Raw genomic sequence first — 25,609 nt, 5'->3', positions numbered from 1 at the left:
CCTGGATTTGTCCTGGCAGCTTCAGAAAAAAAAAGATCAGCTGAACTTTTAGGCAATTTTAAGCCTGTTTGGGAAAAGATGGAGCTCCTAAAGGACGGAGTTCTGTGCCAGAAGATGGCCAGGGAGAGAAAGGGAAGCCCGTGGATGGATTGGATGGAAGAGATTTATCCAAAGCTTCTGGGAACACCTCAGAAATGGGAAAAGCTCTTCCCCATCTGCCCTGCTCACAGAGGGAGCTGCTCCTTCTCCAGCCCCCTTTGGAAGAAGAGGGATGGGATGGGATGGGATGGGATGGGATGGGATGGGATGGGATGGGATGGGATGGGATGGGATGGGATGGGAGAAGGTTTTTTCCAGCACTCCTGAGCCCGATGTGCAGCAGCTGCTCGCCAGCCCTGGAACAGCCTCATATCACAGCTCCCCCAAAGAGCCCAGCCAGGAGCTCTGACAGCCCTGCAGCCACATTCCCGCAGCCTGTGCCGATCTCCAAAGGCTGGGACTCTCCAGCATGGAAAAACGTGGGAAAACAACCCTAAAGGGCAGTGAGGTCACACCAGAGGGATTCAAACCCCAGCACTGCCAGCGCCGATCACCTGCAATTACCAGCACGTTCATTAATGCAGCTCATCCTGAGGACGGCAATTAAAGCAAACAAAAGCAGGGACGGGTGGCACACCCTGACATCGAGAGGTTTTCCTCATGGTTAAACCCTGGCCCGGGGCCCGGAGAAGGGATTTAGGAGCTGAACTGCTCCGTGTTTCCCCGGACCCCTCCATTCCGGAGCCTGAAGTCAGCTCTCGATCTGAACTTGGTGGCTTGGGCTCGGTTCAAGAATCACAAATTACCCCGACTCATTATTGTCATTAATAACAAAGTGTTATCGGCGCAGGAGCCCCGAGGTTCACCGTGACCGGCGCAGCAGGGCTGGGAGCAGGGCTGGAGGGAGCAGCCGGGATCCCCACGGTCTCCAGAAGCTCCCGGGGCCGAGCTCTGAACTCCAGGCTGGGAACGTGCCCAGTGCAGGGGTTGTGTTTGGGGAGCTGGAGACCACCAGGAACCCTCTGGGGATTTGGCCTCAGGGAATTAGCAGTGGTTTATCGACACTCAAAGCCCCGAGGGCAACGTAGATGGGGTAGGGAGTGCTCAAAAATGAGACTTGAAACAGCTGAAACCTCCCTCCAGCAGCCACTCCTTATCCCTCATCCCATCCCTCCTGCAGCCACTCCTTATCCCTCATCCCATCCCTCCTGCAGCCACTCCTTATCCCTCATCCCATCCCTCCTGCAGCCACTCCTTATCCCTCATCCCATCCCTCCTGCAGCCACTCCTTATCCCTCATCCCATCCCTCCTGCAGCCATTCCTTATCCCTCATCCCATCCCTCCAGCAGCCATTCCCTATCCCTCATCCCATCCCTCATCCCATCCCTCCTGCAGCCATTCCTTATCCCTCATCCCATCCCTCATCCCATCCCTCCTACAGCCATTCCTTATCCCTCATCCCATCCCTCCTGCAGCCATTCCCTATCCCTCATCCCATCCCTCATCCCATCCCTCCTGCAGCCATTCCTTATCCCTCATCCCATCCCTCCAGCAGCCATTCCCTATCCCTCATCCCATCCCTCATCCCATCCCTCCTGCAGCCATTCCTTATCCCTCATCCCATCCCTCATCCCATCCCTCCTACAGCCATTCCTTATCCCTCATCCCATCCCTCCTGCAGCCATTCCCTATCCCTCATCCCATCCCTCATCCCATCCCTCCTGCAGCCATTCCTTATCCCTCATCCCATCCCTCCTGCAGCCATTCCCTATCCCTCATCCCATCCCTCATCCCATCCCTCCTACAGCTATTCCTTATCCCTCATCCCATCCCTCCTGCAGCCATTCCTTATCCCTCATCCCATCCCTCATCCCATCCCTCCTGCAGCCATTCCTTATCCCTCATCCCATCCCTCCTGCAGCCACTCCTTATCCCTCATCCCATCCCTCCTACAGCTATTCCTTATCCCTCATCCCATCCCTCCAGCAGCCACTCCTTATCCCTTATCCCATCCCTCCAGCAGCCATTCCCTATCCCTCATCCCATCCCTCATCCCATCCCTCCAGCAGCCACTCCTTATCCCCATTCCTTATCCCATCTTCCCAGAAAAGCCACCCCAGGGCACAGCAGGGCACGATCCCTTGGCCAAGCTCTGTTTGCACACCCAAAAAACGCCCAGGAAAGCTGATCCCGGGCTGAGATTTCCTCCTCCGTCCCGCAGAGCCGCGGGACAGCAAAACCCCTCCCCAAAGCCCTGCTGGTGTGCTCCCTCCTTGTGCAAAGGGGATTAAAAACCAGGATCCTGCAGGACAAACAAGGACACTTCTGCTCCTTTCCAGCAATCATCGCTCTCCCTCCCCTTTTTCATTCCAACCTCTGCAAAAATGCTCCTGGTTTGCCAGCCCGTGAGGCTTTCCACACTTCCCCCTCCTCCCCGGGTGCCAGCGGGGTGAGGAGGGACCCAGAGCTGCCCTCTGCTCCCACGGGAATCCTCTCCGGTGCCTCCTGCATCCCGCAGGGCGATGTTTGGTTTGGATCCGCACCGAGCTCGGGGTGACTCAAACTGACCTTTCCCGTTTCCCGAGTCAAGGCCTCGGATCAGGCACAAGATGTTGGAATTTAATCCCCTTCAGGGGCTGGCAGGGAGCTGCTGGATGGGAGAAAGGAGCTGCTGGATGGGAGAAAGGAGCTGCTGGATCAGGAAATGGATCTGGTGGGAGCCTCATTGTCTGAGGTGAACGAGGACCCCTCGTGCTCCCCTAAAAAGCCTTCCCGGGGCTCTTCCTGCTGCCAAGGGAGCTCCCAGGGCCAGCCAGCAGTGCCAGCCCTGCCGCGGGGGCGGCTGAGGGCACTCAGCATCCTCCAGGGTCACATCCCAAGGTTAATCCCGAGGATTGCTCAGCCTGCCTGGGAGGGGGGCGCAGATTCCCCTGACTGACCAGCACCAGGCTGGGAGTTATGGGACAGAGCCTCCTCAGCCCAACCCACCAGATTCCCCTAAAACAGCCCCAAAATAGCTGAGATTTTCCTGGAGAGCCTTCCCAGGCACAGAGGGCTCTTCCCACACCGGGACACTCCGTGGTCACCCCGTTGCCCTCGTGGCTCTTTCTCTCACGAAAGCTGCCAGACCGGTAGGACTGGATTTGATTCTCTTCGGGGGATTTCTACTTTTTTTCTTCCTCCTGTCCCCAAATCCATCCCTCCTGCCCCAGTCACACAGGAAAAATGTGGCTGTTGCTGCGCAGTTTCGGGTCACTGGCGAGAGCTCAGATTTGTTGCCTTTTTGGGGGTCGTTGTTCGGGCTGGAACCTCTTGGAAAAGACTTGGTCTGGACACCAAACCCGGACCATTTGATCCCAAAAGATAAAACTTCTCATTCTGGCCAGTCTTTGAGCCGATTGAGGACAAATGATAAGGTGACAGATAAGGAAATAATTAAATGAAAGCCCACGAGGAGCTGCATGTGCAGTGGGAAACGGGATCCTGCTTTCCTGTGGATAATCCTCGGGGCCTGTGGGTTCTCTGGGGTCTGGGATAAGGGGGAGTGCACGTGGCTGCTCTTCTTCTCAGCAGGGTTTAACCAAACCTCCACAAATTGCCAAAAAAAAGGGTCCCTTCAACATCCTCTGCATCGAATTGGGCTGGAATTGGAGCAGGAGGACACAGGGCAGGGAGGAGCGGACACAGATCCGTCCCACACAAATCCATACCCAAACCCGGTCTGGATTGAGCTCAGGCGCACAAAAAGGACGCTGAGAAGCCTCAGAGATTTTCAAAGCCAACCCAAACTGTTCTCTGAAGAGCAAACACTCCCCTCTGCCAGGCCCCGGCGCTGGGGGCAGGAGGACGATCCCGATCCCAGGGCTGGCAGAGCCGGCAGCTGATCCCAAAATCCTCCTTTGTTTCTCAACTTCGCCTTTTCTCTGCCGTTTTTTTTTTTTTTTTTTTTTACCCTTTTTCTTCCCTTTTTCCCCCTGTCAGGTAACAATACCTCCTTTCAGGCCCTGCCAAAGCCCTGCTCGGGCCCTCTCCGATAAGAGCTGGCAGCAGAGGGAACTGCCATCGATATTTGGGTGAATTTTAACTCCCTGAGCACAGCCGGGGGGGGGGGCTCACACACCAGCACCTGGGCTGTGTTTAAAAGCCCCCCTTTCAAACTCGCCTCCCTGCCCAGATCCCCCTGAATTCCCGGTAAATCTCTCTCCAGCGGCTGCAAAGGCAGCGCTTAGAGCCGGGACTAAGCCTCCAGCCGCGCTCCACGCCCAGGTACGTTCTCCCAACGCTTCTTTCAAAATCTTCCCCTTAAGCCCGGCTTTTTTTTTTGGAGGAGTGAGCCCAGCAGAGCTCGCAACCCAAATTTCTCAAGCGCAGCTTTTGGAATTCGACGTTAAAACACAAACCGAGCCGCGGGTGTCTTTTGTGCCCCGGGGTTTGCCCGAGGGCTGTCACCGGGATTTCGGGAATTTTGCTGGGAGGCAGCACCTGTTTTCCTCCTGCTCTTCCCAGTCTGAAATGGGTTTGGATGTTGTGTAGGAGCTCAGGATGATGACAAAGAGCAGTTGGAAGCGAAACTCCACGCCAAGGCACAAACACACCCTCCGGAGCCGTATTTATAATCGAGTTTTTCCTCCCGAAAATTCAATGAAAATGCAGAAGTCAGGCAGTCAGAGGCTTTCTGTGTTGTTATTAAGAGCCAGCAAACGTTTCTTGGGAAAGAAGAAAAAAAAAACGGGAGCTGGAGGGTGTAATGCTCAGAATAAACTTTTCCCACTTAGCAGCAGGATGAGTTTTTTTTCACAAAAAAAAAAAAAAAAAGTCAGATTTTTGCCAAGCTAAATGGTCAGAGCGTGTTTCCAATCTGTCAGAGCTAGAGGGACACACACAGAAAATCCCTGCCCTCCCCATTTCTGGGGGTTTTATCTCCTTCTCCCTCAATTTTAACACCATGAGGGTTGTTTTTTGTCTCACCATGAGCTGTTCCTGTTTTTTGGCCACTTCAGCGAAGGAAATTGGAATAAACGATACTCCTCTGCAAGGTCTCGTTGTAAAACTGAAAGGAAGTCAATTAATTCATTAAAGAGCAGTTCTGTTGATGAATTTTGCAGCGATTTAGAGAGGAATTAAACCAGCGCCTCTCGCTGCCCCGGCGGCTCCCGGGCTTGTCCTGCCCCTTGGAGGCTCCAGGTTGGGATGGAGACCTGGAGCTCCATAAAATCCGCTGAAATTCCATTTCAGCACCTCCTGAACGAGGTTCAGGGCCCTCACCCCCTGCTGCATCCAGCAGCAGAGGCAAAAATCCTCCCGGAATCCCCAAATTCCAGCAGAGCGAGCCCAGAGCGCGGCATCCGCCCCAGGAAACTCCTTAAATTATCAGGACAGGGAAAAAATGGGGAGCTCCATGAAGATGTCAGGGATGCAGCCACGAGCCCCCCGTGCCAGCAATGCCACCCAGCTGCCACCACCAAAACGGGCACCTCCAAATTACCTCCAAAGGCTTTTCCCATGGAAAAGGGACTCGGGAGCCGCTTGGTGCCGGGACAGAGCACCCTCAGCACCCGTGGGGAGCAGGAAAAGGATGTGCCACACTCGGCACAGCTGGGGAAGGCTCAGCACCCCCTGTGCCAGGGTCACACCTAAGCCGTGGAGAGACACGGCCACATCCAGCAGCAGAGCAAAAATCCAAAAAAAGTCCCCAAAAAATCCCCCAAAAAATCCCCCAAAAATCCCCCAAAACGTTTGAGCAGAGCGAAGCCCAGAGCGTGGCGGGCTCAGCACCCGCGGGGTGGCTTTGGGGACAGGAGGGGACTCCCAAAACCCCCAGCTCCGGGGAAGGAATAAAACACCAAGCACCAAAATCTCGGCTCGGCTCTCAGCCCTGGTTTACCACGGATGGGCTGGGGAAAGGAAATCTTTACAGAGATTGGCACGGGGCAGCCAGGCCCGGCTCTAGGCCTGCCTACGTGAGCCTGGCTTTAGGTCCGTCTGGATCCACCTCCAACAAATCCCTGTCTATTGCTCAGCAGAGAAAACTGCGGGCTTTTTACATCAATAATCCCCGTGTAAATAAACTCCCCACCCTGAGCAAACTCCGAGGGATCCCGGCGCAGATTTCTCTATTTTTCAAATAAATCATCCTCCCCCCCCACCCCTCCGTGGAGCTGGCAGCTCCGATTTCCAAATCACTGCGGGGCTGGCAGCTGGAAACAACCCAAACAAACAATTTTACACGTTCCAGAAGTCGAAACCCCCTCCTCTCCCTCCCCAAACCCACCGTCCCAAACACCCCCTTTTATTTTATTTTATTTTATTTCATTTCATTTTATTTTATTTCATTTATTTTGTTTTATTTTATTTATTTTATTTTATTTCATTTTATTTATTTTATTTTATTTATTTTATTTTATTTCATTTCATTTATTTTATTTCATTTCATTTATTTTATTTTATTTCATTTCATTTCATTTTTTGTTTTATTTTACTTTATTTCATTTTATTTTTTTTTTTACTTTATTTTATTTTATTTTATTTCTTTTTTTTTTCTTTTCTTTTTTTTTAATTCATTTGAATTTCGTGTTGAATTTGAGGAGCTGGCTCCGAGGAAATCGGTGACCCAGGGACATCTGCAAGCCATTAGGGCCCAGACTTCAGGTAGCTCCCAGCAACACGTGCTGGCCACATTACACCCTCCAAGGATATTTCCACAACTTTCCTTCTCCAAATAAACAGTCGGGCTCTGCCTGCATTAGGCAGGAGCTGCACAAACAGGTAGAGAGAATGGCAGTTTTATTCCCCTTCCCAATTCTGATGGATTTTCTTGTAAAGCTGGTGCTGGGCTCTGTAATTTGAGCTATTGCTCGGAAAACAGAGCAGGGCTGCTTCGAAATTACGGCCGTTTATCCATCCCTCTGGATGGGACTCGGAATCGGGCACGGAATTCACCCCCACGCTGCTCGCTGGGCAAAAGAAAGGGATAAAAAATAAAGAGATCACAATGAGAAGCCAGCAGGAGTTTAGGGCTGGGTTGGGATCATAATTTTTATAAAAATTGTTAGCAGGTTTTGTGCCTTGTGAAGGCATTTTAATTCCCTTTAACCTCGCTGAGAGAGATTTCACGGTGGCACGAGGTGGTGGCACAGTGACCACTCAGTAGCCTGATTTACAAGGAAAAATGGATAAAAAGAGGTAGGAAATGATGGTGTCACCAGCATTCCCTGCAGGACATTTTTCCTTTTCTCTGTATCTCTCATTTATTAAAAAAAAATCATAAAAGTCGCTGAATTGTGATGGTGATCCTGGGCCACCAGCATTCCCACCAGGACGTTTTTCCTTTTGTCCCTATCACTCATTTATAAGGAAAAATGGATAAAACCAGGTAAATTGTGATGGTGATCCTGTGCCACCAACATTCCCTGCAGGGCATTACTCCTTTTCTCCAGATCCCTAATTTATAAGAAAAAATGGATAAAAACAAGCAGAAAATGATGGTGATCCCTCACCACCAGCATTCCCACCGGGACATCACTCCTTTCATCCACATCACTCATTTATGAGGAAAAACGGATTCAAATGGGTACATGATGATGGTGATCCTGTGTCTCCAGCATTCCCTGCAGGGAATTTCCCCTTTTCTGGAGTGCTCTGATTGTCAGGAAGGAAAATTCCCTCTTTTGTCCTCATTCCTGGAGTTTTCCTTGAGGCTTTGATTGGTTTTCCCGAGTGATTGGAAGCAGATTGATTTATCCCAGCATGGAGAAGCTCTTCCAGCCCTGGCTCTGAGGGGAAGCTGTGCCTGGAAAACCGGGAAAATCCACAGCCAGCAGCGCTGGCCAGGAAAAAAGTAACCCCAAAATTTAAAGCTGCACTTTGGGGGGGAAAAAAGAGAATAAATTCATTAAAATTCTCCTTTCTTTCCTCTTAGGAGAAAACCCTTTGGGAAGGGAGGGGAACACTTTGGGGAGGGCATTTCCATCCCGCTCGAAACGAGAGGGATAAATTTTCCATGCAGGCAAAGTCTGTCGAGCTTGGAGCCAAAAGTCCTGGAGCGAATAAATAAATAAATAATGAAATAAATGGATCAATGGATCAATGAATAAAGAAAGAAATGTTAAAGAAATAAAATAAACATTAAATAAATAAACAAATAAATAAATGCTAAATAAATAAATAAATGATCCTCCCCCCCTTCCCTAAATCTCCACATTAATCCCTTTAATCTCCAGGGGGAAAAAAAAAAAAAATTCCCAAGAGCATTTGTGAAGTCCAAGGCTGTGCCCGGTGGTTTCCAGCTGTGGGAGAACGAGCAGAAAACGGGGAATTGTTTCTGTTTTCCACAGTGGAGGCAGTGCCCGAGCCAGGGAATGCTCCAGCTCGAGCTCCCGACTCCCAGGTGGGAATGGGAATAAACTCACCCCAGATTTTCCTTCCCCAAAGTGGGGAGCTGCCCATCAGCACCGGGATTTCTGTCAGCAACGGTGCAAATCCCAACTTTTCCTCCCTTTTCCTCGGATTCTCCTCTTTTTAGCACTTCCCAACCTTTTTTTCCAGGAGCAAACATCTTTTCCTTTCCTGCTGCCTCCAATCTCACCCTAACCCTGATTCTCCTCCCAGCTTTGCCTTCCCAGGATGATTTTGGAAGTGGGAAATGAATCCCACTGTTCCAGTATTTAACAGACACCAACGCTGCCACCCAGCTCAGAAATAATCGGGATCATTTCCCCCCAGGGCTGGGATTATTCTCCCGAAATTCCCGAATTCCTTTCACTTCACTCCCCGGAGCGAGTCCCCCACGATGGTGTTTGTAGGCACAAATGAAAAATGAATCTATTTCCACTTGCCCTGGAGCCTTCAGGCTGCTGTTACTTTTTATATTAAAAAAGAAGTGGGACAGTGCCTGTTCTCCAGTTTTTCCAGCCATTCCCAGGATTTGCCAAGCTCAAATCACACCCTGCTGTCCCCAGCTCAAGGTGCAGCAGGGCTGGGTTTTATCACGACAGGCCAGAGAAACAGAACTTCCAAATGAATAAAATCTCCTGGAATTCTGAGCTGGAGTTACAAAACGAATCCAATCCCAAGGAATTCTGAGCTGGAGTTACACAATTAAAGGCAATTCTGGAAGGAATTAAATTCCAATTAAAGGCCCCAAGGCCGTTCCCCATCAGCTCCTGCTCCTTATCTCCTTTTTTATCCCACTGCACTGCGACCTTCTGATAAGGCCGGGTCAGAATCCCTGAGAAACTCTGGGATTTGGGAAAATAAATAGATATGGGCCGAAGAGGCACCTGAGCGCAGCTGGGGAGGCCGTGCCAGAGGTGTCCAACACCTCTGGATCAGCAGGAATAGGAAATGGGATCAAGGGGCTCCGCACCAACCTCATGTCCTGGGATCCAGGACGGTCCCACAGCTCTCGGGCAGCTCCCCCCAACACCCAAAGCACAAATTCCATCCCTGCACCGGGAATATCTGGGATAGGAGGGAAATCCGGGGCACTTCACACCTGGAATGGCACAAGGCGGGATCCCTGGAGACCCGAGCAGGGCTGGGAGAAGGGGACGGAGGAAAATCAGGGAGAAACAGGAAGGGAAAAGCCGAAAGGGAAAAGCAGGGACGGGGCTGAGCCTTCCCTGCTCACACTGCACAGGGAAAAGGCAAAGTCTGGGAATATTTCTGTGGGATGCAGCCCGCTCCTGTATTTAATAAAATGTCGCTGCTGAGGAGGGGGATTTTTGTGATAATTAAGCCGCAATTAATGGAGCTGCAATTAACAAGAGATGAACGAACCCTGCCAAAACCACCCTCGGAAAACAGCAGAGCAAACATTCCCAGGTAATCCAAAGGCACAATCGCACCTGGAATTCCGTCTTTTGGGCCATGGATCAATAATTGATGCAGTTTTGATATCAAAATTAAGAGATCTGCTGCAGGAATGCCTCTGTTTTTAGGGAATTCCACCACACCCCAAACCTTCCCGCTTTTCCCTCGTTGCGCTCCAGGAGCAGGGAAAGCCTTTCCCGGGATGGCAGCAGCTTCTCCTTGGATTTCTCACCCAGTGGGGGGGTTGGTGGCAGGGCAGAGGCACCGCTGGCCTGTGTGAGCTCAGAGGGGACCTGCTGACATCACAGCATCCCTGGGGAAGCCTTCCCAACCCCAATTCCAAATCCCGGGGATCGGAGCAGAGCCTGAACCTCCCCAGGCTCAAAGGGGAGCGGGATCAACCCCTCCTCCCCCCAGAACCCCCAGAATTCCACAAAACAACTCCTTTCAGCACAACTCATTGGAAGCACAGCAATATTTTAAATTTGGGGAGAAAAACCTCCTCAAAATCCCCCTCGGGCCACCATTCCCTCCGCTCCCAAAATTCCCATCTCCTCCACTCCGTGCACAAACGCTTGGAGAGTTTTATTTCCTAAAAAACCAGGGATTTGGTTTAGCACCAAGGCAGGAAAAACCCATCAAACAGGGGCTGTAATCCTCACTAAAAATCTTCCCGGCTCTCTGAGCTCAGCACTGGGGGTAAAACAATGTGAATTCCCGAAAAAAGAAAAGGAAAACTTCCATCCTGACAGGAGAGCAGCAGCAGCAGCAGCAGCAGCTTTTAAAGGCAGCTTCCACCCGGCTGTGATTAATCAGCTTGTCCACCTTGTCTAAATAGTCCATCGAGCAATAATTAAAAATAATAAGCCAGAAATTATCAAATCACACACAATAACTGCAAAGCTCCTTCCCCCTTTCGCTCTTGTTTATTGTTCAAACTTGTCAAGCCCCTCGCCGCGCTCCGAGCAGCCTCTCTGGGAAGGCAGAGCCCCTTGCAGCAGATGGACTTGCAGGATGAAAAATGTCCTAATTATGACCCTTTTCGGCCAATCCATTACCCTCCAAATTGTCCCGGTGTTTGTCCCTGCCAGTCAGCAGCAGAGCCGGGCTGCTGTCACGGCGTTTTGCTCCTCTCCAGGTACATTCGTGCAGATTCAGGCCCCAGCTGAGATCAGAACCATCCCCTGCCCGCGTTTGCTTTGATGTTCTGCAACAAACACATTTATTAGATGAGATTTGGGGAGCGCAATTCCAGCACGCACCGCCCTGGAGCTGACATTACCCAGGGAAAATCATTCACATTATCTCCTCAAAGTTTACCTTGTCCACCGCAAGTAACCACGCAAAATTCAGTGTCCCTCTCCTGGAATATTGAATATTCAGCAGAGGGAAGAAACACAACTCTGGGAGAAGCGTCCTCGGCGTTTCAGGAATAAAAACCCCCCAGTTCTCCTGGAGCAAAGCCCCGCTCTGCTCACAGAGTTCCTGCAGACAAAGGCTCTGCAATAGAGCACAGCCACTTACCTTAAAACTCACCCAAAGCACAACTACTTCCCAAAAGTTTGCAAGCAGGAAAAAAAAAAACCAAAAACCAAAATCATCACCAGAACCTCAAGGAAAGATTAAAACAACCAGGGGCTCCCAGGGAGAGGGTTTCGAGTGCGTTTATTCACAGCTCCTTCCCCGCTGCCTCGTCCTCGTCCTTTTTTTTTTTTTTTTTTTAATGTATTTTTTTTTTCACGTGCCCTTTCCAATACCTTTAACCCTCCCTCGCTACGGGAACGACGACAATCGCGACAGGGGAGCCCCGCCGCGACAAGGCACGGAGGCGGCCGCTGTCCCGAGGATTGTCCGGCCGCACAAAGGCTGCGAATTAAAGCAGCAAATTAAGGCAGCTTCGAGGAAGCCCCAACTTTAACGCTCGAGTTGAAATGCAAAATTCTCGGCTCCGGGGTTTGGGAAGGGAGCAGCGCTCCAAGGTTTCTGCCCCGAAATGCGCCGAGGGGCGCGGGGTGAAGGGAGGGAGGTGGGAAGGGGAGCAGCTCTTCGGGAGCTGCCTTTGCACTCAGCAGCTCCCACCAAATCCCCAAATCCTGGAGCCTCAAAAACCGGGATCTGCTTTATTGCCCACCTGGATCAGGATTGGAGCGACAGCCCTGATCTCGTTCTGACCCGCACGGGAAAGCCGTTTGCGGATCAAAACGTGTGATTCCTACACATCGCTAAAGATTTCTGTAGCGAGAAGTGTCTGCATTACCCACGGATACCCCCGGGAAGCTCCCGGTGCTCCGTTTCGAGGACAACACTTGATCAACTCACAAAACTTTTTGTGGAGAGGGGGAGGGAGGAGGAGGCCGCTCCTTCCCCCGGCACAGCTCCAGGCCGGGGTGCGGGACCCGGGTGCGGTACCGGGATAAGGAACCGGGATGAGGAACCGGGATGCGGCACCGGGATGAGGGTCCCGCATCCCGCGGCAGCGCAGCCCTGTCCGGCCGCGCAGGGGAAGACGCGCCGGGGCCACCGGGCTGGGGAGCAGCGACATAAAGAGAAATAAACGGCGAGGCGCGGATGTCGCAGCGCGGGGTGGGCGGAGGGACGCGCCGGGTCCCCCTCCAAAAACACACCAAAAGAAAGTTTTGAAAGGAGGAAAAAACCAAAGCCAAGCAGCGATTCGGGGGTATCTGGGGCCGGCCACCGAAGCCCCCCGCGGCCGCCCCCGCTCTGTCCCCGCGGTCCCGGGGGGGTTCGGGGGCGCGCCCGGCCCGGCCCGGCCCCCCCCGCCCCCCGCGCGCCGTTCCTGAGCCTCTGGCGCCCCCTCGGGACGGAGCCGCGCAGCGCCCGCGGCCCCCGGCGCGCTCCGCTCCGCGCGTCCCGCCCGCCGCCAGCGCGGCCGCAGCGGCCCCGCCGGGATCACCCACGGGGAATCATCCGCGGGGACCATCCGCGGAGAACCAATCGTCCGCGGGGGATCCGCGGGCTGCCTGGGGCGCAGCGGGACGCGGGCGCTGCCGTCGCTGCTGCCGCCGCCGCCGCCGCCGCCGCCCGTCCCGCCCCGGCCGGGCCGTGCCCCCTGCGCGGCGCTGCGCGGCCCCGCCCCCTGCGCGGCTCAGCCAATGGTGGCTCAGCGGCCCCCGCGGGCCGCGCTGTGATTGGCGGGGCGCGGGCGGGCGCGCGGCCCCGCGCTGGGTATTTGTGCGCGCGGCGCGCAGCGGCCGCAGAGCCGCGCTGGAGACCGGCGGGGCCGCCGCGCCCGACACTGCCCCGGCCGCTCGCCCGCTCGCCTCCTGCTCCTTCTCCCGGCCTCGCCAAAGTTTCTCCCTTTCCTCATCTCGGAGTTTTTTTGGTTTTCTTGCTTTTAATTTTTTTTTTTCTTAGCGTTTTTGTGCTGACGAGGGCAGGGAGAACTAATAAAAAGTTTTCGCAAACTTCTCGCGGTTCTTCCCCTCCTCTCCGCAGCCGGTGGAGACTTCGTTTCTCCGCGTTTTACTTTTTTAAGCCATCCCCGTCCCTTAGAGCCTGATTTTTTAATTTTTTCTTTTAAATTTTTTTTCGCCCCCTTGTTCCCCCTCGGCCACTTTCTCGCATGAATCTCCTCGACCCTTTCATGAAAATGACAGAAGAACAGGACAAATGTATCTCCGACGCCCCCAGCCCCACCATGTCGGATGACTCCGCCGGGTCCCCCTGCCCCTCTGGATCCGGCTCGGACACGGAGAACACCAGACCCCAAGAGAACACCTTCCCCAAGGGGGACCCGGACCTGAAGAAGGAGAACGACGAGGACAAGTTCCCCGTGTGCATCCGGGAGGCGGTGAGCCAGGTGCTGAAGGGCTACGACTGGACCCTGGTGCCGATGCCGGTGCGGGTGAACGGCTCCAGCAAGAACAAGCCGCACGTCAAGAGACCCATGAACGCCTTCATGGTGTGGGCGCAGGCGGCCCGCAGGAAGCTGGCGGACCAGTACCCGCATCTGCACAACGCCGAGCTCAGCAAGACCCTGGGCAAGCTCTGGAGGTGAGTGCGGGGCCGGGACGCCCGGGGGGAGCGGGGCATGCGGAGCGCGCAGCAGCAGCGCTGCGCCGAGGGAGAGGATGGTGCGAGCCCGGAAAACTCGCTGAAAACTTCTGCGAGTGCAAAACTCGTCTGGCGGAGGAGAAGCCAGGATAGGAGGGGGAAAGCAGGGAAAGTCGTTCCCTGTGGCCGCCTTCTGGTGCTGGAAGTTTCTCTTCCCTGAGCGATGCCCGGGGCGGAGGGACCGTGCGGGGGCTGTCCCGGCCGTTGTTTGTTTGCGCTCCCGGTGCGGAGGAAATGATGGATTTTGGGGATTGCATCAGCTCGGGCCGGGCCGGAGGGAGCGCGGGGCGATGCGGGGAGGGAGAGAGGGAGGGTGGGTGGCGGCGGTGGTGGCGCAGGGCCGGGTGGCCTCTGAGTGCCAGAATAAGGCGGGTAGGGGAGGAAAACAGAAGGCGAGTGAGTCACCTGGCCGCCGCGTCCTCCGTGACTGCACCGGGGGGAGGGGGGATCCTAAATCGGTGGCAGGAGGAGAAATGGGCGAGGAAAGCTGGCCCTGGCAGGCAGGGATGTCCCCAAAGCGCCCGGGGACAGCGAGGTGTGCCCACAGGGTGGGGAGAGCGAGGGCTGGACCCCGCTGCCACTCCTGCAACTCTGGTCTGGCCACCGAGGGAGTCTGCGGGACAATGGGGTGACAACCAGCGAGTGTCCCGGACAGGGGCTTCAGCGCTGTGGGGGGCTTTGCATCGCCCTTGGGGAGGACCCAGGGGAGAAACTGGCACTGATGTCACTGCTCAGTGCCCCCCGTGAGCTACGAGTGACCCCTCGTGCCCCGTGTCCCCCCAGGCTGCTGAACGAGAGCGAGAAGCGTCCCTTCGTGGAGGAGGCCGAGCGGCTGCGGGTGCAGCACAAGAAGGACCACCCCGACTACAAGTACCAGCCCCGGCGGAGGAAGTCGGTGAAGAACGGGCAGGCGGAGCAGGAGGAGGGCTCGGAGCAGACCCACATCTCCCCCAACGCCATCTTCAAGGCGCTGCAGGCAGACTCGCCCCAGTCCTCCTCCAGCATCAGCGAGGTGCACTCGCCCGGGGAGCACTCGGGTAGGTACCCGCACACCCACGGGGGCACGGGGACACGGCACAGCTGCCCAAAGCCGCAGCCCAAACCGAGCTGAAGTTGGGCTTGGGTGGAGGGGAGGGGGGGGAAGGAAAGACCCAGGAGTGGAGTGAGAAGGGGAGAGCTGCCCATGAGCCGTGCCCGTAGCCCGGGCACACAAATCCTCACCCCAGTGTGCCACTGCAGCCACTTCCCCCTGTTTGCCTGTGAGAAACACGAACCCATTCTTCTTAAAAACCAAAAAACCTCCCCAAACGACTCGTGTCCAAGGGCGCTGTAGGGTGGTGTTGATGGGGCTCGGGTCTCCGTCCCTCACGCCTGAGAAAAGCCCGGAGGTGTGACCCGCTGATGGCGTTGTCCCAGTGACACCCCCTCACACCTTCACCCCTCTCTTTCCTCCCCCAGGGCAGTCCCAGGGCCCCCCCACACCCCCCACCACCCCCAAGACGGACCCGCAGCCAGGCAAGCAGGACCTGAAGCGGGAGGGCCGCGCGCTGGGCGAGGGCGGCCGGCAGCCGCCCCACATCGACTTCCGCGACGTGGACATCGGCGAGCTGAGCAGCGACGTCATCTCCAACATCGAGACCTTCGACGTCAACGAGTTCGACCAGTACCTGCCGCCCAACGGGCACCCCGGCCAGCCCGGCCAGGTCACCTACACGGGCAGCTACGGCATCAGCGGCGCCGCGGGGACGCCGGCGGGCGCCGGCCACGTGTGGATGTCCAAGCAGCCGCCGCCAGCGCAGCCCCAGCCGCAGCTGCCGGCGCTGAGCGCGGAGCAGGGCCCGCAGCAGCCGCAGCAGCCGCAGCAGCAGAGGACGCACATCAAGACGGAGCAGCTGAGCCCCAGCCACTACAGCGAGCAGCAGCAGCACTCCCCGCAGCAGCTGAGCTACAGCTCCTTCAACCTGCAGCACTACAGCTCGTCCTACCCCAGCATCAGCCGCGCCCAGTACGAGTACGGCGAGCACCAGGGCTCGGGCTCCTACTACAGCCACGCCGCCGGCCAGGGCAGCGGCCTCTACTCCACCTTCAGCTACATGAACCCCTCGCAGCGCCCCATGTACACCCCGATCGCAGACACGTCGGGGGTGCCCTCCATCCCCCAGACCCACAGCCCGCAGCACTGGGAGCAGCCCGTCTACACGCAGCTCACCCGGCCCTAAAGCCGGCGGCCAGAAGAGAAAAAGACGAGAAAAAGAATCAAAAAGTAAAAAGCAGAAAAGCAGCAAGAATGAGTTGCCTCAGACTGGTTCAGTGTTTGAAATTGAAATGATAATTTAAAAAGCCGCTCAAGTGGAAGCTGGCGGGGAGGAGAGAGCGCCTCGAGCCTTCTGCACTACAGCATCCTCCAGGACCCGCTCCCAGCCCCAAAACTGGGGACAGACTTGCCAAGGACTGGACTTGAACTCTGCTTCTTTCAGCGTGGAGAGGAGATTTCCACCCAACCTGCCCAGCTGGCTCCTTCTCTGGACTTTTGTAATGATTTTTTTTTTTTTTTTTTTAGCAGTAATTAAAAGAAAGACAAAAAAAAACCAAACGAAAAAAGAAGAAAAAAAAAAATGGGGGGTAAAAGAGAAAACTCGGAGTCCTCTGTGAGGAATATTCTCTATTTTAAATATTTTTAGTATGTACTGTGTATGATTCGTTACCAATTTGAGGGGATTTATACCTAATTTTTAGAGATTTTTTTTTCAAATGCTCTTATTTTTCCAACAGCTAAAAAAAAAAAATGACACTTAGTGGAGCAGCCCTAGGTTTTCTTGCAGAGGTATTTTTGTATAGAGAAGTGTCTTTTTTTGCTCTAAAAATGAAACTAAACCAGCGTGCCCTGCCCTGGGAACCCAGATCTGGCACCAGGGCAGGGACCAGCATGGGAGAGGCTTTATTTTTCTAACTCGTAGCAAAACCAGCCAGGAGGAGAACTTCACTTTATTTTTTAATAACCTTGAGCCTTAAAAGAAAAACAAAAAGAGGGAAAAAAAAGAAAAAAAGAACAGCTCCATAAAGCAGCCCCAAAGTGCTGCTGAGAAGCCTTAAAGCAGCCCCGTGATAATCATTGGCCCTGGGCTGGGGGGCTGAGCCCGACCCCTCCGGGCACCCCCCACCCGCCCCAGGGTGCCAAACCCAGCCAGGGGCTCCTCTCTGCCTTGGGGGACATCACAGATCCTTTAAATTATTTATTTGGGGGAGAAGAGCAGCTTTTAATCACAGTTTTCCTTGGGTTTTGTTGTTTGAATCTCCCTTCTAAGTCCTTTCAGAAGCGTTGCATTAGTGGGAGCATGATTTGGAAGGTGACCGTGCCTGTTAAATTATGGTCTGAAACTGTAACCAGTCCTTTATTTATCTCTTCAATTCCTTTTGGTTGTTATTATTATTATTATTATTCTTTTTTTTTTTTTTGGAATCTGTGTCCTGGGTTTGTACGAACTTTTTGCTTTTCATTTTTTTTTTTTTTTTTGTTTTTTGGTGGTTTTTTTTTTTTTTTTTTTTTGTTGGTTTTTTTTGTTTTTCTTTGGCCTTCGAGGAGAAACTGGAAGAGAAAAAAAAGGAAAAAAGAAAAATGAGATTTGTACAAACTAAAGATTGCAAATGTAGCGGATCACTGAATCATTTGCCTTGTTTCCTGCCTCAGCTCTCTGGGACACACGAGCTCGTGCAAGGACGAGCCCCACACCCCAGCCCTGCTGCAGGGGTGGCACCGTTTTAGCCTTCAACCCCCCCAAAAACTGCCTGGGAGAGGTGGGGGGGACACTGATTTTGGTGAAGCTGTGGCTGAACAGTTAAGGATTGCTTTTTAAAAAAGACAGCAGACTTTTTTTATTTAAAAAAAATGATATATTTGTTAACTTTTTTTTTTTTTTTTAGGGATTCAGTAGGAGTTAAAAAAAATCTTAAAGCACTCTTATAATATGGCATCTTTCTATTTTCTGTATAAAAGCAGATCTTTTTAAAGTATTTCTGTAACTTAAAAGACCTGTCCTTTAAATCATATTTTGTCTTTAGGTAAGTTTGGTTTGGTTTTGGTTGCAAGATCCTTCTCTTTGTGAAACTTACCTTGTTTTGTTTTGTTTTGTTTTTTTGTATATTATTGTTTGCAATAAATATACATTGTATTAAAAGTTCCACCTGCCCCAGGTGTGGGATTTATTAGCAGGGTTTATTTATGATCAGGGCTTGTTATCAGGGTTTATTATCAGGGTTTGTTATCAGCCTCCAGGGAACACGCAATGCTTGAAGCCCCAGGATGGGTTTGGGTTTGTGGGTCAGGGTTGGGGTGTCCCAGAAAAAGCAGAGCCAGGGAATAAATGGGATTGGAGATGGACAAATCCAGCCTGGACAGGTCAGGGTGCGACCCCAAAGGGGACACCTGAGCTCCAGCTGTCCCCAAATCCTGCTGGCTCTGCTCTCCCTGCGGTGTCTGCCCCAGTTGGGGGATGCTGAGCATGAGGTGAGGAGAAAGGAGCCACCCCAAAGCTTGGGGCTGAAATCCCCCCCCAAATCTCTCAACAGCCAAGCAGGACCTGTGTCACCCTCGGGGCCCAATGTCCCCTGTCCCCCTCAGGGGCACAGCACGGCTCCCCAGGAAGGAACGACCCCCTGCCTCAGCCCAGCATTGATTTTTCCAATCAACCCCATCCCACACTAATCCCTGCTCCAGCCCTGCCCTCTCTGCCCCTCTGGAGCGGCTCAGGCCGGGCTTTGTCTCCTCCCCCACCGCTGCTGTCACTGCGGAGCTCGCTGGGGACACAAACCTGTGCAGGTCCCTCCACGGGACCGCAGATTCCACCTGGGAAAACCTCTGTGAAAGTGTCCCACAGCTTGTCCCCAATTCCCCCTGGAGCCGCAGCTGGCACGGGGCTGCTGTGGGGCAGCCGGAGCAAGCAGAGCCAGGGAATAAATGGGATGGGAGATGGACAAATCCAGAGTGCGACCCCAAAGGGGCCACCTGAGCTCCGGCTGTCCCCAAGTCCCGCTGGCTCTGCTCTCCCTGCGGTGTCTGCTCCGACCTGCCCGATTCAGGGCCCAGTTCCAGGCGCCAGGGGGAGATTTTATCCCCCCTGGAATCTTTTCCTGGCTGGAAAGCCCCCTCTGATCCCATCCGGAGCCGGGGACAGCGCCCTGCAGCCCCAGAGCACCCAGAGCTCCCGGCCACGCCGCAAACCCTCCACACCTCTGCAAAGTATTTTACACTTCAGCCAAGTACCTGCAGGGATTCATTAACTCCGAGCACTAATTGGGGTCAGTGTCACTCCGCTGGGCCACGTGGGAACACTTTGATCCCAGACATTTCTCCTCAGCGCTCTCCCCTGCCCCACTCGGACTTTGCCCGCTGCAAGTTTTGGCCCGGCTGCTTTTTGGGATAAAAGAACAAACGCGGCTCCCGGTTTTATGGGGAGGAAGGAGCTCCAGGGAGAGCTCGGTGGGGCCACGGCGCTGCCGAGAGCGGCCACAAACAATTCCATGAAGCAGAAAATGTCTTCGCAGCGCTCGTGTGGGTGGGATGGGCTGGAAAACGGCCCAAAATTAGGACATTGCCTGACCCTGCAGGGGTCTGGGCCAGGAGGGACCTTTCCCATCCCACCCCAGCAGCGCTGGGTGCAGCGGGAGCGGGGCAGACCCGGCCGGGGCTCCTGCAGGATCCCACTCGGGCAGAGCTGACGCAGCCGCGATCAGGGACATTTCTGTCCCGTCCCAGCCGTGCTCAGCTCCTTCTGTCCCCCTTTCCAGAGCCGGCTCCACCTTCCCAGCGGAAGCATCCCGGGGATCTGCTCCTCGCAGGAACCCCAAAAGCAAAGCTCGTGCCCCAGCCTGGCCCTGCCGTTCCGGCTCTGTTTGCTCTGGGTGTGGGCTCGGAAGCTCTTGGGCTCCGCTCGGCAAAGCCAAGCTGGACACGGGGCAGCTCCGGCCTCCTGCCCAGCCCCGGCCGGGAGGGGAAAACGCTGGAAAAGCGCGCAGCTTCGGGCAGCCTGTGCTAGAAAGCAGAGCAGGAGGGGCGGGGAGGGAAAGGGTGAGCGGAGGGAACTCTGACAATGCTGCAGGGCAGGTTTGAGCGCAGCAGATCAGGGCGGGTGCGGGGACAGAAGTGCTGCCAGGCTGTGGGGAGGGGGGCACCGGCAGAGCCCCCCGTTCCTGCAGAAAGCCGGGGTGGGGGTGGGCAGAGCGAGGCTGAGCCCTGGCTCCTCGCCCTTGCGCAGTGCCGGGAGGAGCTGGGGGTTTTTATCAGTTCTGCGGAACACGAGCACCGATAAAAACAAATTAAAAAGGGAGAAAGTTTCCGCGCAGCCCCGCGGAGCTGCCCCGCTCCCTGGGACAGCCCGGTTTTCCGGGCTCGGTGTCAGCTGCTCCCTTCGGGAGCTGCGATTTGCATTTCCTCGGCCAGCTGTTGGTGCTGACACCGCGCTGGAGCCGGGGCTGTCTCCCGGAGAGGAGGAGACCGCAGCAGCTGTGCCGGGATCCCGCGATGGGCTCCGGCTGCAGCGCTCGGGAAGGACCGGGAATGCGGCACCGCGGAGCCGAGGAGGAGCTGGGCTCTCTCTCTGCCCTCCCCAGGGCCGTTCCAGCAGGCAGGTGGGGTTTTCTAAGGAAAAGCGAAAGCAGCGGTGTTTCCCCGCAGTTGGGGTTTGTTTCCCTCGGGATCACACTGAGCCCCCGGCAGGGAATTGCAGCCACCCGGGAGAGGAAAGGGGGACGAACACAAACGGCCTTTCTTCTGCAAAATTTGGTTAAAATGCTTGGATTTGATGCTGCAAAGATGGGAAAGGTGAGGAGAGAGGAGAACTTAGAGACACAGGGAGCAAAGGGGTCCAAGGACTGAGAGAGGGTACAAAATAAACCCTGAAGCAGCTCTAGCACAACCTCCTGCCTTTGTCCGGCTGGGAATGAGGATGCAGATGGGATTGGGAGAGCTCATGCTCAGGAAGTGGCTGCTAGGGATGCTCCGGGCAGGACTGCAGGGCACAGGGACATTTGCTGTCCCCCCTGCCACCCCCAGCTGCCACCCAGCACACCCCGATCACGACACCAACAACGGGAGGGAGGGGAAGAAAAGGCTCCTCCAGATCCCTCCTGCTCTGCCCACAAGGCAAAGCCTCCTCCAGTGCAGAATGAACCCCTCTGGAGCAGGGATGGGTCATCCCCACCGGCTGTTCCCACACCAAGCCCCAAGCCATCCCAGAGATCCCAAAATTCCCAGGATCCACCACCCAATACCCCAATTTCAGGGGAAAACCCCCTGGGGATCTGCCCCCTGCAGAGTCCAGATCCATCACCCAATTTCCCAAACTCGACCCATCCCCACACCAGAGTTTCTCCCATATGGAAAGGATTTAACCCTCAGTTCCTCAGACGAGGTCCCCCAGCCCAGCACAGGTAGGGCAGAGTTTCTGTCCCCTCCCAGATGTGTCAGAGGGGAAAAAAAGCAGCTTTCCATCTGATTTTCCTGCTGCCAGCGTGGGGATTAATTACACACCTCGTCTGGGCAGAGCCCAGCTATCACCACGCAGAGTCTCGCTCCATAAATTTTCAGCTGCTAATAATAAGGCTGGACAGGAGTTTTAAAGCTTCAGTAGACAGTTTACAATTAACCTACTCCTGTCAGCTGGAAAATCACCTTCAAATGGGATTCCAGTTCACGTCTGACTCGCTTGGAGTGAGAGTTTCACTTTCTGAGAGTGAGAAACTGCTCGGGAAAGGCAGGGAAGGCACCGAGCGGAGCCAGGGGAAGGCCCCAGGGGCAGATTCAGCTCCGAGCTGACCTGAATTTCTCCCAACGTCGGTGCAGATTTCACCAGGGGACTGCCAGCCCAGCCCTTGGAAGCTGGGAATCAGCTCCATGAGTTCAGGAGCTTTTCAGGCTCATCCCAAGCAAGTTTTTATCAAAGACACAAAACCCACCTTGGATTTAACAGCTGAGGGAGAGCAAACCGGATTTTGAAGCCCCAAACTACCAGAGATGCCCAAGGAATGACAAGCACAGAGCACAGATCACACCCACCTCACCAGCCCCGTTGCTTCCTAATTCTCCCTGGGTTTTTTTCCAAGCTGAGAGGTGAAGTCCATCAGTTGGAGCCACCATCTCAGAGGTCACCTCCGAGCAGAGCCAGGGTGACCATCTCTGGGATGCCCAACACCCTCTGCTCCCTCTTGTAGCAGCTCACTCACAACTTTTAAAGATAAGAACCATCCTAAAATGACATTGTGGACTTTTACTGTCAGAGTAGGGAGGCTCTGGAAAAGAATTCCCAGAGAAACTGGGGCTGCCCCATCCCTGGAAGTAACTGGGATTGGGGAAGGTGTCCCTGCACATGGCAGGGGTGGGAATGGATGGGATTTAAGGTCCCTTCCCACCCAAACCATTGCATGATTCTATTCAGGGAAGCTTTGGGATCCAAACCAGCCCTCGTGGAGCCTCCAACCTCACAGGTTCATCCCTTTGGAGCTTCCCAAAGTCCCCCTTGAAACACCTTTGAAAAGCCCCAAAAACGAATGACATCAGCGAGGAGGGCAGGGGGGGAGCGGGGAGCCGCCCAGTCATTTTCCGTGATTAAAAGGCAAATTTTATTCCTGGAGAAACTTGGAAGCAAATGTGGCGTTGCCATGGTTTCCCAGGCACTGGCTGGAAATGACAATATTAGCAGGGTGACCTGGTAATTAGAAACTGTGCCCCCAGGTCAGGCTGCGGAGAAAATAAAGAGAGATTAGGGCGTGCTAAAGACGCAGCATAATGCTGCGGGCTCCTGCGCTCCCCACCTTTTATAAGCGGCCCATTTAAATGCAGATTATGACTTTCCACCTGGGGCTGCTAATCTGTCTCACAGCCAGATCAAACAATGAGCCAGCGCTCCGCACTGTGGGGCCGGGGTGCGCTGGGGCTCGGGCTGTCACCGGGGCCCTCACGCTGCCCTGTCCCCCCTTTTCCCAGGGGAGAACGCAGCGGTTGGAGTTCGCAGATGATTGATTGTGCGCGCTGCATGTTTATGTCCTCCTCTCCCACCCCTGAATTCCAAGGATTTGGAGCAAAACAGGTTCAGATTTTCATTCTGCTCTCCCACCCCAAAACTTCCACGATTTGGAGGGAAGCAGGATCAGATTTTCGCCCTCCTCTTCCACCCCAAACTCCAAGAATTTGGTGCAAAACAGGCTCCAATTTTCATCTTCCTCTCCCTTCTCTTCTTTGATTTGAAGCAACCCAGGCTCAGATTTTCATCCTCATCTCCTTCCTCCAAACTCCAATGATTTGGAGCAAACCAAGCTCACATTTTCATCCTCATCTTCCTCCAAACTCCAGTGATTTGGAGCCACCTCCCTGGGCAGTTCAGTGCCTGACCACCCTTTCCACATAGAAATTCCTCCTGATGTCCAACCTGGACTTCATCTGGTGGAGCTTGAGACCATTTCCTTTCGTCCTCACATTCCCTGGGAGCACATCCCGATCCCCTCGGCTGCCCCCTCCTGCCAGGGATTTGCGCAGAGCCAGAAAATCCCCCGAGCCTCCTTTTTTCCAGGTTGAGCCCCCCCAGAAATGCCCAAGGAATCCTTCCCTGGCAGCCCAAGCCTGGCCCATCCCTGCCACTCTCAGCAGGACGTTGTTAACCCATGGAAAAAACTCTGGAAAAGCAGCCAAGGTGTTTCCAGCTGTGTTTTCCCCGGTGGCAGCTGCTGGTGGCTGGGTGGGGATTGTCCTCACCCAGAAAGGAACAGCGCCGAATGAATCAGCAGGGCATTAAAACCCATCCCGTTTGCAGGGGTAATTCCAGTGACCCTAAAGCCAGCACCGCGGAGAGGGAAAGGTTTGAGCTCCCCAGAGCTGCACCTGGCCCTTGGCTGCTCTTCGCTTTCATTAAGAGCATTTCAGGAGCGCTAATCACAGCCCTGGCCCAGCCCCGGCCCTGGCAGGTATTTCCCACAGCCCCAGCAGGTGTCAGGTGCATCAGGAACCTTCCCTGGCTCCTCGGAGAGCGCCTGGAATTTTATCTGCTTTCCCAAAGGTGCCAAAGCCAAGGGCTGGAGGCCCAGCCTGACAGACCCCGGTAAAATGTGGGGTTTGGGTCCCACTCTCCCCTCCTGGGATGGATTCTGATGTCTTTTATGATCCTGCAAATCAGAGCTCAGCCAGGTCCATCCAACCAGTGTCAACATTGCCCGTGCCAGAGCCACCTCAGCCTTTCAAAGTAGGAGAGAAATAGGGAAAATGATTCCCAGGCGACCGGGGAGGACACGGTGGAGGACGCTGCCTTCCCCTCCTTCATCCCAGTCTTTGCAAAATGGCAACCACAGGAAGGGAAAGCCGCCTGGGAATCCTGGAGAAGAATCCAGAAACCCTTGGGAAGAGGAGCCTCTGGATGCAGCGGGCAAAACCCTTCATTCCCAGCTGCCTTTTTTGGGTGATAAAGCAGGGATTGCTCCTGGGAGCAGTCCTGGAGTAGTAGAGGAAGGATGATAACGGAGTGCAGGGCACAGGGAACACGGGAAAAGCAAGGCTGGATCCCTTCCCATGCCCACCTCTGGCATCCAGGCAAAGCTGAGCTCCTCCGTGCCTCAGTTTCCCCCAGTGTCAGCTCCCGCTGCACCACCCGAACAATTCCTTTGATGCCTGGCAATCCCAGACCCCGGTTTTGCACCATTTTATTGCCGCCATCAGCCCTGAAGAGGTGATTTTGGTCACCTTACCCCTTACAGGCAGCACAGACACTGAGAAAGGACCCCCAAAAAAGCCAAACCTGAGCCTTACCGGCTTCATCCTCTCCTTCCCCAACCCCTCCCGGCCCCTTCGCTCGCCCCGTTCCTCCTCCCTGCCCGAACTGTCATGGTTTATTTTGTTTGGGTGGATTTTCTTTCTCCTTCTCCCCCCTCCCCGGCCAAGCAGACACTTTTCCCATGGAGATCCAGCGCGCTCCGGGCCCATTAGCATCCTCGTGCATAATTAGGGCCGCGGGCATTGTCATGCAAAGCAGCCTCGGATGACAACACTTGAGCCCGGACGACGCAGGAACGCCGCGAGGAAGTTTCTCACACTGGGTTTAGTCCAGGGCAAACCGGGCTCTGCACGGCTTGGAGATTTTAATTAATTAATTAATTAATGGGTGTTGGGCTCTCCTCGCAGTCCCGGCTCCAGGGCTGCCCTGCATCCATCCCTCCATCCCGCGGGCTCCACCTCTTACGTGTAATGGAATCCTGGAACGGTTTGGGTTGGAAAAGGACCTTAAAGCTCATCCCGTTCCAGCCCACACCTCGCACTATCCCAGGCTGATCCAAGCTGGCCTTGAACACTTCCAGGGATGGGGTAGCCATGGACTAACCTGTTCCAGGGCCTCCCCACCCTCCCAGGGAAGGATTCCTTCCGTGGAATGAGTTTAACTCAGTACAATAAATTAACCCCCCACCCCAGGCAGCCTCGGGGTGATCTGCCACCAGCCCCACAGGACAGGAGCTGAGCCAGGCTCTCCAGCCCAGCCCGGGTGGGGTCTGTCCTCACTGCTCTCCCTAAGGCCTCACAGCAGCCAGAAAGGCTCCAAAAGCTTTTCCTGCTCCCAAATCAACACCTTCAAGCGGTTTCTGCTGGGTCTGGGTGAACTCTGCTGGTGGTGGTTGGGGAAAGATGGGCCCAGGACAACCCAACAGAGAAATGGG

General features: G+C 54.6%; 1 protein-coding gene and 1 long non-coding RNA gene across 2 annotated transcripts; one reads left to right on the top strand and one right to left on the bottom strand.

Moving 5' to 3' along the window:
• Nucleotides 1-10,410: 10,410 nt before the first annotated feature.
• LOC116453669 lies at nucleotides 10,411-12,617 on the bottom strand. Its single transcript, XR_004243891.1, has 2 exons — nucleotides 11,171-12,617; nucleotides 10,411-11,057 (listed from the first exon to the last, which is right to left on the bottom strand). It is a non-coding gene; the product is annotated as an uncharacterized LOC116453669 (long non-coding RNA).
• A 699-nt stretch (nucleotides 12,618-13,316) lies between these two features.
• Nucleotides 13,317-18,103, top strand: SOX9 (SRY-box transcription factor 9). Its single transcript, XM_032129253.1, has 3 exons — nucleotides 13,317-13,864; nucleotides 14,708-14,961; nucleotides 15,383-18,103. Exons 1-3 carry the CDS (start codon nucleotides 13,434-13,436, stop codon nucleotides 16,141-16,143), a joined length of 1,446 nt encoding a protein of 481 aa, XP_031985144.1. The 5' UTR covers nucleotides 13,317-13,433; the 3' UTR covers nucleotides 16,144-18,103.
• Nucleotides 18,104-25,609: the final 7,506 nt, after the last annotated feature.

This window comes from Corvus moneduloides, chromosome 19 (assembly GCF_009650955.1).
Source record: "Corvus moneduloides isolate bCorMon1 chromosome 19, bCorMon1.pri, whole genome shotgun sequence".
Lineage (NCBI taxonomy): Eukaryota > Metazoa > Chordata > Aves > Passeriformes > Corvidae > Corvus > Corvus moneduloides.
This window is presented reverse-complemented; position numbering and strand designations above follow the sequence as displayed.